Consider the following 14,652-nt stretch of genomic DNA (forward strand, 5'->3'; position numbering starts at 1 on the left):
CAAACTCCCAGTATTAGCTATGCTAGCGGCAGCAGTGGGACCAGCCTGTGATTCATGTTTCATTAATCAAACATTTTAGAGCCCTGTAGCTAGCTACGGCAGACACTTTGGATGTATCTTACTTAATCCTCTCCATTTTTAATCAGGCTAATCTTGCACAAATGAAGAACCTGGTTTGGAAATATTACTGAAGGCAAAAGGAAAAAGGGAAATGTTTCTTCGTGTCCCTGATTGTGATCTCTCTAAAGCTCTCTTTCTATGTTTTTTTTTTTTCCCCTGTCTCTGCTGCTGCTTACAAACATAAACTTTAATTGTTTTTTATTCTACCCGCATCTCTTTCCTCTGTTATTGCATTCTACTGTGTTTTCTTTAAATCCTTGCCTCTGTTGCACTTTTTGTTGTTTTTCCTCATTTTCTGTCATGAATTCAGCCCTCTGTTTACAAGCTTTCAGATGCTAAGGAGACCAAATTTGATTAGTCACATTTACAATTGTACCTCTGGGTTCATCACTTTACAGCTTGCCAGTTTCAGTCAATAAAGGAAAAATACAATCTCTTGGTTAAATTGGATGAAGTTTAACAAGGATAAAGTGAAATGTTAATTATAAAGTAGTCTAGTGTAGAGTTATGGATAGAGCGGGTTAAGACAAGGGTGCTAATTTCATATGGATGCTGCTCCAACAGGAATAGTGTGTTCATTTTATCGAGTGAGTTATGCGCGTATGCCTATGTGCATACTAAACATGTATTACTCCTCCTGGCATCTAAATGTTTAAGTGAACAGTCGAGGTTCAAAGTAGCACATTTATTTTATATATATATATATTAATTTATTTATATATATATATATATATATATATATAATATATATTAATTTATTTATATATATATATATTAATTTATTTATATAGTTATGCACTGTCCTCACAAGCTGTGATAAAACACAAACTCACCAAGTGTGATCAGCAAGCTTGCATGAAAATGTCCCAGCTTTGGAACATTTGTTGGGTAGATGGGACAGATTGAAAGTGTACAGTCTCATAAGCAACCTTATGTAAACAAATTGTTAAATATCAGCGTACAAGCATTAATGTTCCTAATGAGTCCTTGGGGAGCTGCTCCACAATGGTGCAGTGTTAGCGTGGATGTAGGTCAGTGCTTTGTGAATGTGTGCCCCGGCCCTACTGCTTTTTAACGTACTGGAGCCATTACTTCATAAGTTTATTATGTGAGGATGACCTTTTTTTTAAATTTTTTTTTTTATGTGAACTGGACTTGCTGTTGGATGGTTTCCTCAGCTCTCCTTGTTTTGTCTGGCTGCAGCAGTTCACCGAGGACGTTTGTGATCCGGCTGCAGTAGTGAAGTTTTCCGGTGGGAGAAAGGGAGGCAGCAGCAAAAGGAGAGGAGAGGTGGGCGTTTGGGTGTGTACGTGTGTTTGGGTGGGGTGGGGGTGGGTAGTGGGTTATCTTCCGTGTATTCCCGAGCATTCAGACAGTTTCCCCATGTTCAGCAATGATGTAACTGTCCCCTCTGCAGCCTATTCATGCTCAAAGAGGACTAACTAGTGCAGCAGCTCTGTCACACATGCCTGCATGCATGTAATCACACAGTTGCAAGCGCACCGCCATCCATAAGAATTTGAATTTTGAGTTTGTTTTATGTACTGTACAAGGAACCCTATTGTTCCAGTCATAATTTCTCATGTGAACATTTGCCTAAAAGATTAATACATGACCAATTTGGTTTAATAACTTTTAACCAACTGCTCAAAACCAAGCCTCTATAATTTAACATTGGTAATAATGTGTCCTCTTAATGTAAAGCAATTCTGGAGTATATTTTATTAATTACCTGCATTATTTCTTTCTAGCTAGGGCTGTGGAGTGGTACTGTTTAAGTTGCAGGAAATGCATGAATAAACATGGCTATGTCTGGACATGTGGCATTTGATTGGCTATTTCATCGGCTATTTCAAGTACAATATGCCCACCACAAACACTAGTCGTGACACTTGATGATTCAAAAGTACTGCTAACAATAACAATTGCTGTTCTTTTAAATAAAAGAAAGACAATATCCAGAACACTCACAAGTGCAGATGGAAGGCAGACTGATGCAAACATAGATAACAGGCTTTGACGGGCAGAACAATTTTTGAGAGAGAGAGAGAGAGAGAGAGAGAGAGAGAGAGAGAGAGAGAGAGAGAAAAAAACAGCTCATCTTGACAAACGAGACAAACACAGGCAGGTACTGTTGTAAATGTTCACAAAAAGTTGCATCTTTAGTAACAGAATATATGAGCCATGAGTCCTGCTCATATGCCAGCTGCAGTAGCCAGTATCCCCCGGCCTAGAACAACGCTGACTTTACTGTAGAATGTCTCCGGTGGTCTCTCCTTCCTGTTCTAAGTTTGTCTCTCAACACCTGCCTCCACTTGCTTATTTTCACTTGTTTCTTGTACCTTGACAACGTTGTTGGATGATGAAGCAATGCATTTTTAGTATAAGGCTGGGATTCCAATGCAAAGTGAATAGCAGTTTACTTTGAAGTGACCTGTGGAGTTTTCATGCACGCATATGAAGATGCACATGCCACATCACTGCTAATTAGTTTCACAGTTCCACTGATCTACAGATAGGAGGCAATGCACGAGCAAAGGCAGGAAAGAAAAAGAGTGATTTCTAAGTAAACATGGATGTAAACAGTGATAAGAAAGGGCATCTTTGCAAATGCTGCGTTCATGCCACCTGGGAATAACAGGGACCACCCCCGTGATTACGTTGTTTTTCCGACTGCCAGTCACATGGTCGGAATGCGTATTCTTCTTCTTCTGTTATATTGGCGTTTGGCATAACAACTTGTTGCATGACTGCCACCAATGGTTGGGCGTAGCCTAGAGCATCAGGTGGGTGAAAACATGGAGGCCACAATAACAAAAGATGTGCTGCTGTTTTCTTATACGAGCATCCAAACAGCACATGGACAGGTTTGTTTTGTGTTATCTGCAGGACTGGGGGAACGAATGGGGAAAGGACACAGGTAAGGTGTTGTTTTTTTATACATGGGCCTATTTATGAATAATTTGAAACATGTTATGTTTCGTGGCAGAGGCGTTTGTCCACAATAAACAGTTTATTGTCATTGAAATATGTTCAGTGAACCAAAGTCGCCTCCATCAAACGTCAGTTGTCACCAACTAGGAAACTCTGTTAGCCAAATCTAGACCGAGTTTCCCACCTCTGATTCCCACAGGAAGTGACGTGAATGATGACGTTTTCACTCGGAAAAAATGTTTTTCCGATGTCTATGAACGCAGCAAACGGCTTTATGAAGAAGGAAATGACACATTTTGAACACGTTTGTTTCACATCAAGGATACACACAATGCATTTGGGTTAGTAACACTTTTCTTTGTTTACAAGAAAACTTCACGGGACACCTTCACTCAAGTTAATACAGTGTGCTTTATGTAAACATCAGAGGTGGAAAGTAACAAAATACATTTACACACGTTACTGTATTGTAGTTTTGTTGTGTATTTTGTATTTTTCAAGTAGTTTTTAAAATCGGTATTTTAAAATGTACTTGATTACGTTTTGAGTGAAGTATTGTATTTCGCTACATTACAAATCCCATCCGTTACTGAGTTAGGAAGAAAAAAAAATTGCGCCCGGAATGACTAGACCAGACATGGGGTCTCATTTATAAACGTGGCGTGCGCACAAAACGGGGCTGAAAATGGGCGTACGCCACTTCCCACGCAAAGGTTGTGATTTATAAAAAACAAACTTGACGGGAGAATGTGCGGTCCTCCACGCAAACTGACACGTGTGTACGCACGTTTTGGAGACAAAATAGGAATTGGCGACGCAGATGGTGAGGTGGTGAACTGAAGTCAGACTGCAGAAAGTACATGTGGGAATAACAATTACTCTTAATATGTTTAAGTATTAATGCCTCACGCACATTTCTTCACATCATATCATGAAGATTAAGCAGTGTTATTTGCGCTTGTACTGAGTGATAATTGTTCCATAAACACCTCCAACTCAAATCTTAAATCAAAACTCGTTCTTAATATTTAATCAGCGCTGTCTCGCGGTCACATTGTCCGCTACGGAGCGCAGGAGGAGATGGCCGACTGCACGGAATACATGATAGCATCAAATACCCTACCATTAGATAACGGCAGAACACAGTGTAAATAACTTAATATCTGTCTTTAATATGGTGCCTATACAGTATCCTCAAATGTCAAAGTCTGTAAATACAGCCGTTAAGCTCTCGCACAATCGTTACACTTCATGTCCTCGTTATCGGTCCAAACTTTAATACTGTTCATATTCATATAACAAAACCTGCATGAAGAAAAGTGTGTTTGCCTATTTCACTTTATTTCGTCTTCAAATTGTATCTCGGTGTGGGGAATACCACTAGTTGATGCTGTGATTTTAGCAAGGTGTTAACAATCACAAATAGTTGTAAACATATAAATACTGCGGTGAACCCGTGCGTAATGCTGCATGATGGCACTGCTGGCCCTGCAGGAGGACTGGAATGGAAGAATCAGGAGGGAGAGACTTCAGGGACCATGACGATGACTGGCTAATATGCCGATTTAAATTCCCTAATATAGCTGTAATAGTAATATAGCTGCGCTCTTGGATCAATGTACTGAATTGGGTCCAGTAGAGAGGGCAACGCACCGGAACCGTGCCATATCCCGGTCCAAATACAGGTCCTCGCCACTCTGGGGGAAACCGGCTGTTTCCAGAGGGAAATGTCAGACAGCTAAGTGTTTTTTTAAATAAATATTATATATAATCTTCAACTTAACACTTAGGCTTGTTTGGATATAATATATAGTTCTGTTAAATCTTATTATATACGTCTGGTATATCGAAGCTGTCCCCAAGTGCCATAATGCCTGCTGTTTTGGAAGATTTTATTAATTAAGGTAGTCTATAGAGCCGGTTTCCCTACACTGTGCGACAACAGGCCGAAATAATTCAATTGGCAGCAAATCCCGAGCGTCTGAGAGTTTTTTTGCTTTTTCCCCGCCAGTCGTCATGATTCAGCGTAACGAAAGAACAACTGCAAGGGTCATTAACCTACTGATCAGCATTCACGAGGTGCTTTGCATTAACTATTTATGGTTAAAAATGGGCGTGCACAGGGCGTGATAAGAGGCTGATCCACGTACGAACACTTGTAGTCAAGCTGTGATTTATAAAGGGAACATTGCTTACAGGTGTGCGTACACACGGTTTTATAAATCTGAATTTTTTTCGGCTACTTAGGTGTGTAGAAGCTAGCTGCTATAGTCTGGGCTGTGAACATTAAGGTCTAACCATAGACCGTTAATATTAATAATTATAATTAACAGTCTATGGGTCTAACCCCTTTATGGAGTCAAAACACGTGATTTGGCCTTGAATTGCATTATAACTGTTGTTTATGTTTGTGAAGAAAAGAAGGATGGCCCTCAGAACTAACAATGTATGTATTGACTTTCGATTGATAGTTTGAAAATGTTTCATGGGATGGTCTGAACTAAAATTGCACATTATACCTTTCTAAGGGTCTTAAATGTCATGTGTGACATGTGTTATGTTGTTATTACATGTGTATACATTTGTATAGATGTTTATACATTTGTATAGATTTTTCTTTAATTAAAAGCAAATTAGTTTTTGATTTATGACCCTGTCCTATTTTCACTGCATGGGAGAGATCCCCCGCCATGTTTTACAGGTTTTTTTATGTAACTAAGTAACTTTTACTTAAAGTACATTTTAAATGAACTACTTATTACTTTTACTTGAGTAATTTTTGAGATAGTTATTTTTACTTGTACTTGAGTAATATTTCATCAAAGTATTGGTACTTTTACTTGAGTCAAATATTTTAGTACTTTTTCCACCTCTGGTAAACAACATAAACTCTCCCATGTGATTCCAGCACATAGGTTTCAATAGAAATTGGTAGGGGTGTGCAAAAAAATCGATTCATATCCAATTTTTTTTTATTGTATGTCTACTCAATCACATGGGAAAAATAACTACATTTTCATACTGTGAATAATTTTTTGAATAGAGAATTGTTTTTGAATCGAATCTTCAACCTATAAAACCATATAGAATCAAATCGTGATATTTTCTGAATCGTGCACCCCTAGAAATTGGTGGCGATATTGGACCAGATGATTTGGACAAAGAGAGAAACCGCAGCTAGATAAAGGAAATCAGCACAAGTGTCAAATGTCTGGTAATTTAGTGGTGGGGCTATTCTAATTCTTGTTGGGGTTATAGCTCGACCCAAGCACGGCCTATGCCCACATTTCTTTGGGCGAAAACGGATTTCCGCTCATAATGCTCTACATATGATCTTCTCTTTTTGTTTACAATCTAGTGGAGTCTGTCTTAATGCTCACATCGCTCATTGCTGAATCGATCAACAAAGTGGAGAATGTTGGCTTCATGTATAGTATTTGTAATATGGACATAAACTGGTATTTCCTACCAATTATATTACACTGTGTGACAATAGAAATCAGTTTGTGGGGTAATCTATGAATTCCTTCCATCCCTATGTAATAGCTGTCCTCTGCAAATAGTCTGATAGAGTCCAATATGTCCTCTATATTATCTGTTTAGATTAGGTTTTCAGACAGAATATGTCCTCATTGTGGTTTTTTATATAACTGTTGCCCTGTATAGCTAGATTGAGCCCAGACGGTTTCAATATAAAGCCCATCCACACTTTAAACTCCCCTTGCGTCCTGTGGATAAGGGAGGATGTTGTTTTTAAGAGGGAGGTGGAGAAAGAGTCCAAGAGAGAGTTGTTGATTAAAGAAGCGTGTGTTGTGTGTGTGTGTGTGTGTGTGTGTGTGTGTGTGTGTGTGTGTGTGTGCGTGTGCGCGTGCGTGTGCGCTCTAGAGAAATCATCACAGTTGGAGAGTGACTCATTTCTATAGTATATTCTTACCTTGAAGTTAGAAATTCGTCTTAATGACAATACGTGGAAAAAAAGCTGTCCAAACTATTAAATGATTGGTGCACAAATTCCTCTAAACAAGCTAAAAATGTACTTACACACATGCAAACCCCCTCACATGACACCCCCACACACACACACACACACACATACACACACACACACACACACACACACACACACACACACACACACACACACACACACCCGCGCACACACTTGTTCTCTAGCTCAGAATGTCATCATCTCAGTCAAGCGTTCAAATCTGATTTAGTGCCTTTTAGAAAACCAATCAGAAGAGAGAGCTTTAGTGGAACACAGAAGATGAAATCAGGACTTATTTTATTCATTTTCATGGCTCGCCCACAGAAAGTAATTAGAGCAAAGTCACAGGTCCGTTTGGTACAGGGTAGGTTAACGGCATTCTCTGATTTCCGCTTGTTTTCTCTTACAAAACAAACAGCAGTGGAGACGAGTTCACACCAGAGCACATTGTGATTTTTCATTTAGACGCTTTTAAAGCCTTTATGTACAGTATACTAGGATCTATTTCTCTTGTGATAAGTTAAGACAGAATTAAATTGATAAAGTGCCTGATGTCTTCAATATACTAATCGCAACAAATGAAAGCTACCCTGTGTATACTAAAGGTATAATATGCAGTATTTTTCTCAAAAATACAACGTATTGACTCCTACAAAAAAAAAAATCCTTTCATTCATCACGTATGACCCACTAGAAGTATGTGGTAGTGTTTGTATCTGCAGAGACCCTGCCCTGTGCATGTATTTCCTCTTTTCTTCTTATTTCGCTGTGTGCGGCACGTTTACAGAAGTCAGCTACGTGGGTGTGTAACCCCCAGCCAAAACTGTGTGCCGGTTGTGCAGCCCGCTCTCATTCCCAGGTACATATCGCCTCAATCCAATTTATATTTAGTAGTGTATAAGGCATATACGGTATTTACAAAGTAATTCAGGAACAGTGATAACTTAATTACAGTAGTTATTTTCACTCACCCCCACTAAGACCACTAAGACGGTCAGCCCTGTAAGGACCATAAAGTTGCCTGGGAATGTTGATAATACTTTATTCAGTCCCTCCAGAAAAATGCGATTATGCGATTGCATAATTCAATGCATAATCAGCCAATGTCCCCATATTTATGCGGGGGCCGTATTTTTTCAAATACACCGCACTTTCGCTGCATAAATTGCCGATTTCCACGCAAAGTATGCGGGGCTTGCATGATTTCATAATCCCCGCATTTTTGTTGCAAAAAAGTCACATATATCTTAGCAGAAAGTTGAAAAATGTTGCTATTACTTAACACAAGAACAGCCATTTTCTCCTGTTGCCATGGCAACGTTATGAAGTGACGTAATTACACGACGTGAACATCATCGAAAAGCAGGGTGTTGGGGGAATCACATTTCTTTTTCATCAAACTGCAGTTTTTGCAAGTTCCCGCAATTTTATAAAATTGCATAAATATCCCGCATTTTCCATCGCATTTTTTAAGAAAACGTGCCGCATAATCAAGGATTTTTCCAGCGACAATCACAAAAAAACTATATTGAATATAAATAATGCATGCACGCACACACACACACACACACACACTTTGGTACATACTAGGGCTGGACGATTTTGGCTAAAATCATAATCACGATTAATCGAAGAAGTTACCTTACGATTATTGAACGATTATTTAAAAAATATATATTTTCTTAATCTGTAAATATGTGTAAGGAAACAACACACAGATAGCAATTAATGCTTATTTATTAAATATTTCAAACAACTGAACTTAAATCTACAACTGTAGATTTTACAATAAAATAAAAATAAAAAAGTAATTTAAGTTTTAATGTAAGCGGGGCGGAGTCACGTGACTACACGGCCGTAATATGTTTTAAGGGGAAAGTACATTAACACACAGTGGGCGGCGTGGAAATATTAATAGGATTAAAAGACCGAAATAATGGACTTGGTAAAATTATGTCGGTTATAGGCTCTGAATTTCGGTTTCGATTATTTTTCGATTAATCATCCAGCCCTACTACATACTAAACTATCTCAACTGCTGGATAGATTGCCATGACATTTAGTTCAGACATTCATGGTCCCCATAGGATGATAACTTTACATCTATCGTCATAATCAGGTCAAAGTATTGATTCGTTTAATTTTAATTGTAAGTGCATCCTCACAAACTCTAATTGAACATAACTTTTTTTGCATTTCTAAAACATCAACAGCAAAGGTCAGGTTTACAGTATGTGTCTGGCAGAATCAAATAGCAAAGGCCTTTGTCTAAATGCACTATATAGGACTGAAAAATTCATATATGGAGAAATCCATGGTAGAGCAGGCAAATATGCCATTTTTTGCACTTAATAGACTTAAAATATATGTCACTTTTGTCTTCAAGCTGGCTCTTTCTCACTGCCGCTACTCCTCTCTCCACCTTGATATGCAATATGTTCATATGGGTTGTGTGCTTCAGTTCTCTTAGTCCCATAGTCCACACACATGCTGGTCGGGTGCATTTTAAACTCTAAATTGCCAGTAGGTGTGAATGTGTTTTGTGTTTATGTGTTAGTTCCGTGATGGGCTAGGGTGTTTCCCTGCTTTTCACCCAGTGCATGCTGGGACAGGCTCAGAGAGAGAGAGAGAGAGAGAGTGAGTGAGAGAAAGAGAGGCAGACAAGATGAAGGCATTTAACGTTTCTGAATAATATTTATATCTCTCACATCCTCTGAGAAACGTTTTCTGGGATTACAGCTTCTCCACATCAGAGACGCTCAGCCACTAATCATCTTTACTCTGAGAGATTGCAGTTTCTTGTCCAACCTGTCACTTATCATTTTTCATGTCAACTCTCGTACTTCCCCGTTTTGTGGAGCATTGTTCCCTTAGTCGCATTTAAAAAACTTTATGCAGTATTGCTTGGGTATACTGTGACTTGTATTAAGAACACACACAGCTTAATTCAATCACACACAAAGCAAAGTGTATATTGGACTACAACTGGATTGTATTTGGAAATTAAACAGTTGGCATTTCTCAAGGAGGTAGTATTTCCATGGTGATAATGCCCGTTGCTTAGCAATCTCCGCCAGCTTTTATCCTTTTTTTCGTAAGGACTAAAATCCTCAAGATTAGTCGCCTTGGCAAATGGCCTGCATTGACTCTTTGTCACTGTTTCACCATCCTTTGTTTAATCAGGCATTTTCCATTGAGATAGGAATCGCTGTGACAAAGTAGCAAAGATAAGCATGAGTAATGATCATTTTAAGTCCCAGCCAACATTTTAAGCCCTTGCATACTCATACACGCACAAGGGTCTCTGAATGGATTAGATTTTGTGATGCAGACATTTTTTTTTTTTTTTGTGGTCCATTCCTGATGAGGAGCTTTCTACGAACTACAGAATCCTTCAAATGTTGCCCTTACCTTAACCCTCGGACTGCATGACTAACTTTAATCCTTAGCCTAATCCAAAAACTAATTCAAACCACCCTAACACAAAAAAGAATCCTCAGTCTACCTTTCACCCAAGACCAAATCCTAATCCAGCACCTTGTCTTAAGCGTTACTGTACGTACACACCGCTGCCGACTTGAGTTGCAAAAGAAGCTCTGGCCGCCCTGTCAAGGACGCTTGTCAAAAAGTACGGGGAAGCTTTTTTGACACTTTGGCCACTCTGACGTGGCAGCATTCTTCGATCGTGTTCAACACACGATTGAAGAAAAAGCACAAGCAGCCACTGCACGGCCAATACACTGACACTAGAAACCTTTTATAAATTACATATATAATGACAGAATTTGTATTGGTTGTTGGTCGTTAGCGTCTGAACCACAGCAGAATGCAGGCAGAGCAAGCGGCCGCCAGCTGTTGACCCGTGCAGGACTTCACTGCGAGCGGACTGTTTAGAGACGATGTGACCGGCAGGTAACGTTAACTGGTCCCTATAACAACGTCATATCATAAATGATAGGGAACCCAGCAACGGCGATTATGAGCTTTTCCTCCATTTTCTCGGAACTAATGTTTTGGTAGGAACGGAAGTTTACATGGTATGTTTCTCCGGAATCAGCCGGCGCGAAGGACGTCTATATTCCGATTGGTTGCTGGCGTTTGCCGCTGCTTGCCGCTGAACCGCTTCATAGCTCATTACCATAAAACTGACATACTTTCAACTTTCTGATTGACGCTCTGGTCGCTCAAAACGCCCAAAACGTGACGCCGACAGATTTGCCGCTCCTTGCAGCTGAGAGAAGCCAGCTTCCATTGAAAATGAATGACTTCCGGTAACTTTAAGGCGCTTACACACTAACCCGATAATCGCCCGTTGGACAGTGTGGCGAGGTCAGTGACTCGAGTCGGTTCAGTGTGTTCCGTGCCGTCGTCTGTCCGAGGGGCCGTTGGCCTTCATTTTGGCCGACCTGACGTGTTCAGTCGGAGCCAGGGCAGTCGGGACTCATCCGGAAATGGCGAGCGGAATGAGCGTGACTAGAGTCTCTCAAAATCTGACGGAAATCTTTTAAACTGACCTTTGTTGATCTGAAATGAAGACAGATTCAGCAACTGCATGGCCTATTTCTCACTTAAAATGTTTTCAGAAACCATGACAGTCTGGCTTTGAATTTCCGGAGAAAACAAACCCACCTGAAGCGTTCGTCCAATCAGCTGCCGGTTTTCATTTTTTGGGCAACAATACAGATTAGCGCCGCCTGCTGTTATGGAGATGTATTACGTCTCGTCTCTTTGGTGTGTTCCGAAGCACTTTTTGGACCAACTCCGGGAGACTGATCAGTCCGACTGGCTTTTCTGCCGATGGTTGGCCGTCTGGTTGGTGTGTAACTGCCATTAGAAGCTCAAATTGGCGGCGGTGTGTATGTACAGTTAGAGGACATTTGAAGCTCATAGGAAGAAGTTCACACACACACACACACACACACAGACATGTAATCCTCAAACTCACAGTTTTACACCTCTGTTCTTCTTCTCCAGTGAGGTCATCCTCTCCAACATCGACGTGGGCACCGCTGGCATCTGGGAGTGCCTGGTGACCAGTTCCCGTGGCAACACTTCTCAGCAAATGGAGATAGTTGTTCTGGAGACGTCGGCACCGTACTGCCCCGCTGACAGAGTCACCAACAACAAGGGGGACTTCAGGTGAGTCACCTCTCAGCGGTCACGTACGGCCGGCACTCGGCCATGGGAGTTCAACTCCTAACACTATATGCATGCAGTATATATTAGGATAACGCTACAGCACAACCTGCACACTGGGAAGAACGAAAGGTATCAGAGGAGAAGCAAGGTGTTGCCACGTATCATATTTTGTAAGCTAAGTTTCAAAACGATGGCAGAGAGATGGGTATACTATATATTAGAGGTGGTGAAATTAATCAAACTAGTGCTGTGCCCGTTGAAAACGGGATGATTGCTTGGCCTGTGGTGTTGCTGCTTGTAGAATTTATCAAAACCAAAGTGTACCCCAAAATGACTTACAGAAGGACCCTGAACCACTTAATATGCAACTCCACTGTATAGCCTACTATCTATTGACTTAGTGTAGGCTACGTCTACATCCGAGGAAGACATAGGCGCCGATACCGTGGGTGCTCCGGAGTTCGAACACCCACGGAAAATACCGAGCACCCATGTGTGCCAGACTGCCAGTAGGCTACATTTATTTAAAATTAAACATTGCAATTGGTGCTAAGTGGAGCGTCTGTCATAATGTGATTGGTTACGTCGCTGTCAGTACCCTGCTCCATATCCTATCCACCAATCACAGCGTCTCTTGGATGAAAACGCCTCCATCCCCCCCACAGTGCGTGCATGTGCGTTAGTTAGGCTAATTAGAGTGAGAATTAAATGGACAGATTTGTTATTAATAAAGCAAACCTAATGATGCAAGTGCATCAACGACATCCACCACCAGTGAAGAGAGTTCTTAATTTCCCACGAAGCTGATCGCGGTTGATACCCCAGAATCAGTTACTGCGTGCTAGATACAGAGCACTGCGAGCGACTGGTCGTGGTGCTCCATCAGGTCAGAGGTAGTTGGTGGTAGTTACCCCAGAATAGGTGACTGTGCGCCGGATACAGAGCACCGCAAGCTGCCGGTCGTGGTGCTCCGTCAGGTCAGCGGTAGTTGGTGGTTTACTTAAACTTCTCATCTCCAATCCTATCTGTATTTGTGAGAAGTGGCGCTGTCCTGAGTTGAAACTTTACGGCTTTATTATCAAGTTAATAGTGTGTTTGTATCGGCCGCTGTCCGAGAGAGATAGAGAGAGATAGAGAGAGATGTCTCTTGTTCGGATCATTAAGGAATTTAACATTTCAGCAGAGGTGTTCATTTCCATACAGGTTTAGTGGCTTGACGGTTAACTGTGAAGTAGGGGATTTGATTTGCGGGTGAGTCTGATGAAATCTGATGTAGGCTATCTGTCCGGTTCAGCTCTGAGATTTTCTTGCATTGCACAGCGCTCTGAAGGAATAATCTCAGAGATTAGGCTATGTTTTGTTCTGCCAGCTCGCAGCAATTTAATACAATAGCAGGAAAAGAGTCAGAGGCGCTGATGTGCAGGTTACCTTCCCCCCCAAACACAGGCACACATACAGATACATCTCGCTTTATAAGATAGATAGCTTGCCTATAAGTGACATCACGCTCTGTCTGCACTTGCTGTAGCTGGTTGTGCTTTGCATGTGTGGGATTCTGAAACATCCTTAAATTCGGGAATTGTCGTTTGTTTATTCAAAGTCAAAGACAGTCCAAAGTAGTGCTACTTTGCACACATTTTGGCTGCCAAAGCTCCGCTGCTCTGAGAGGGGGAGGGGCCAGCGGCTAGATCAGCAAAAGCCAATGTGTGCTTCTTTTACCTATATATTTAACGATATCTTTTGCATTTCTAATCCAAACAACGTCAAACTTTACACGGCACTTACTCATGCCCATAGCAAGACACCTGTCAAGTTTGAAATCCATCGGACTAACAGTTCGAGAGATATGTGCTTAACACCCAGACGGACAGACAATGCAATTATAGATGGATAATCCATGCATCGAATTGTGGACATGGACGATAATCGATAATCGGCAGGCTCATAATCAATTATTTCTGTTCACAATTTAATGTAGGCATAACAACATTTCTGTTTACATATTCTGTTATGTTTTGCACATTCAGGAAGTGCCATGTGCTCAGTGCTGTAGTTTTATGTATCCAATTTATTTAGTATTAGAGCACTGCAGAATGTTTTGTTTTTGAAGCTTGAAAAGCTATGAATTAAATATCTTACATGGCTTTAATAGAAAAATGTATTTAACGCATCGTGATGCATCGAGATATCGAATCCAACTGAATCGCCGACATGATAATCGTAATCAAATCGGGAGATCAGTGAAGATTCACACCTCTACTATATATTTTTTGATATTGGTGCATAACTCCTCATTGACACCGGGTTCAGACAGGTAGTGAAACTATCAGAGCAGATGGGCACCTGAAGGAAGCGTGCAGGGCTTCGGAGCACATGGGGTCGCTCCCGCCTCCTGTCTGAACCCGGCGTGAGGCTGGGTCTTTCCGGTGTTTCTAGCCGGTTTGATGCGCGCTGCTCTTTCACCGGTCAAC

General features: G+C 40.9%; 1 protein-coding gene across 2 annotated transcripts in view; it reads left to right on the top strand.

The window, feature by feature from the left end:
* LOC120548047 (adhesion G protein-coupled receptor A3) overlaps nt 1-14,652 on the top strand; it is a 226,114-nt gene that overhangs the window by 56,519 nt on the left and 154,943 nt on the right. For both annotated transcript variants that reach the window (XM_039783993.1, XM_039783992.1), the window contains exon 8: nt 12,017-12,181. In XM_039783993.1, the coding sequence (XP_039639927.1) occupies nt 12,017-12,181 (165 nt within the window). The remainder of the gene's footprint in view (nt 1-12,016; nt 12,182-14,652) is intronic.

This window comes from Perca fluviatilis, chromosome 19 (assembly GCF_010015445.1).
Source record: "Perca fluviatilis chromosome 19, GENO_Pfluv_1.0, whole genome shotgun sequence".
Classification (NCBI taxonomy): Eukaryota; Metazoa; Chordata; class Actinopteri; order Perciformes; family Percidae; genus Perca; species Perca fluviatilis.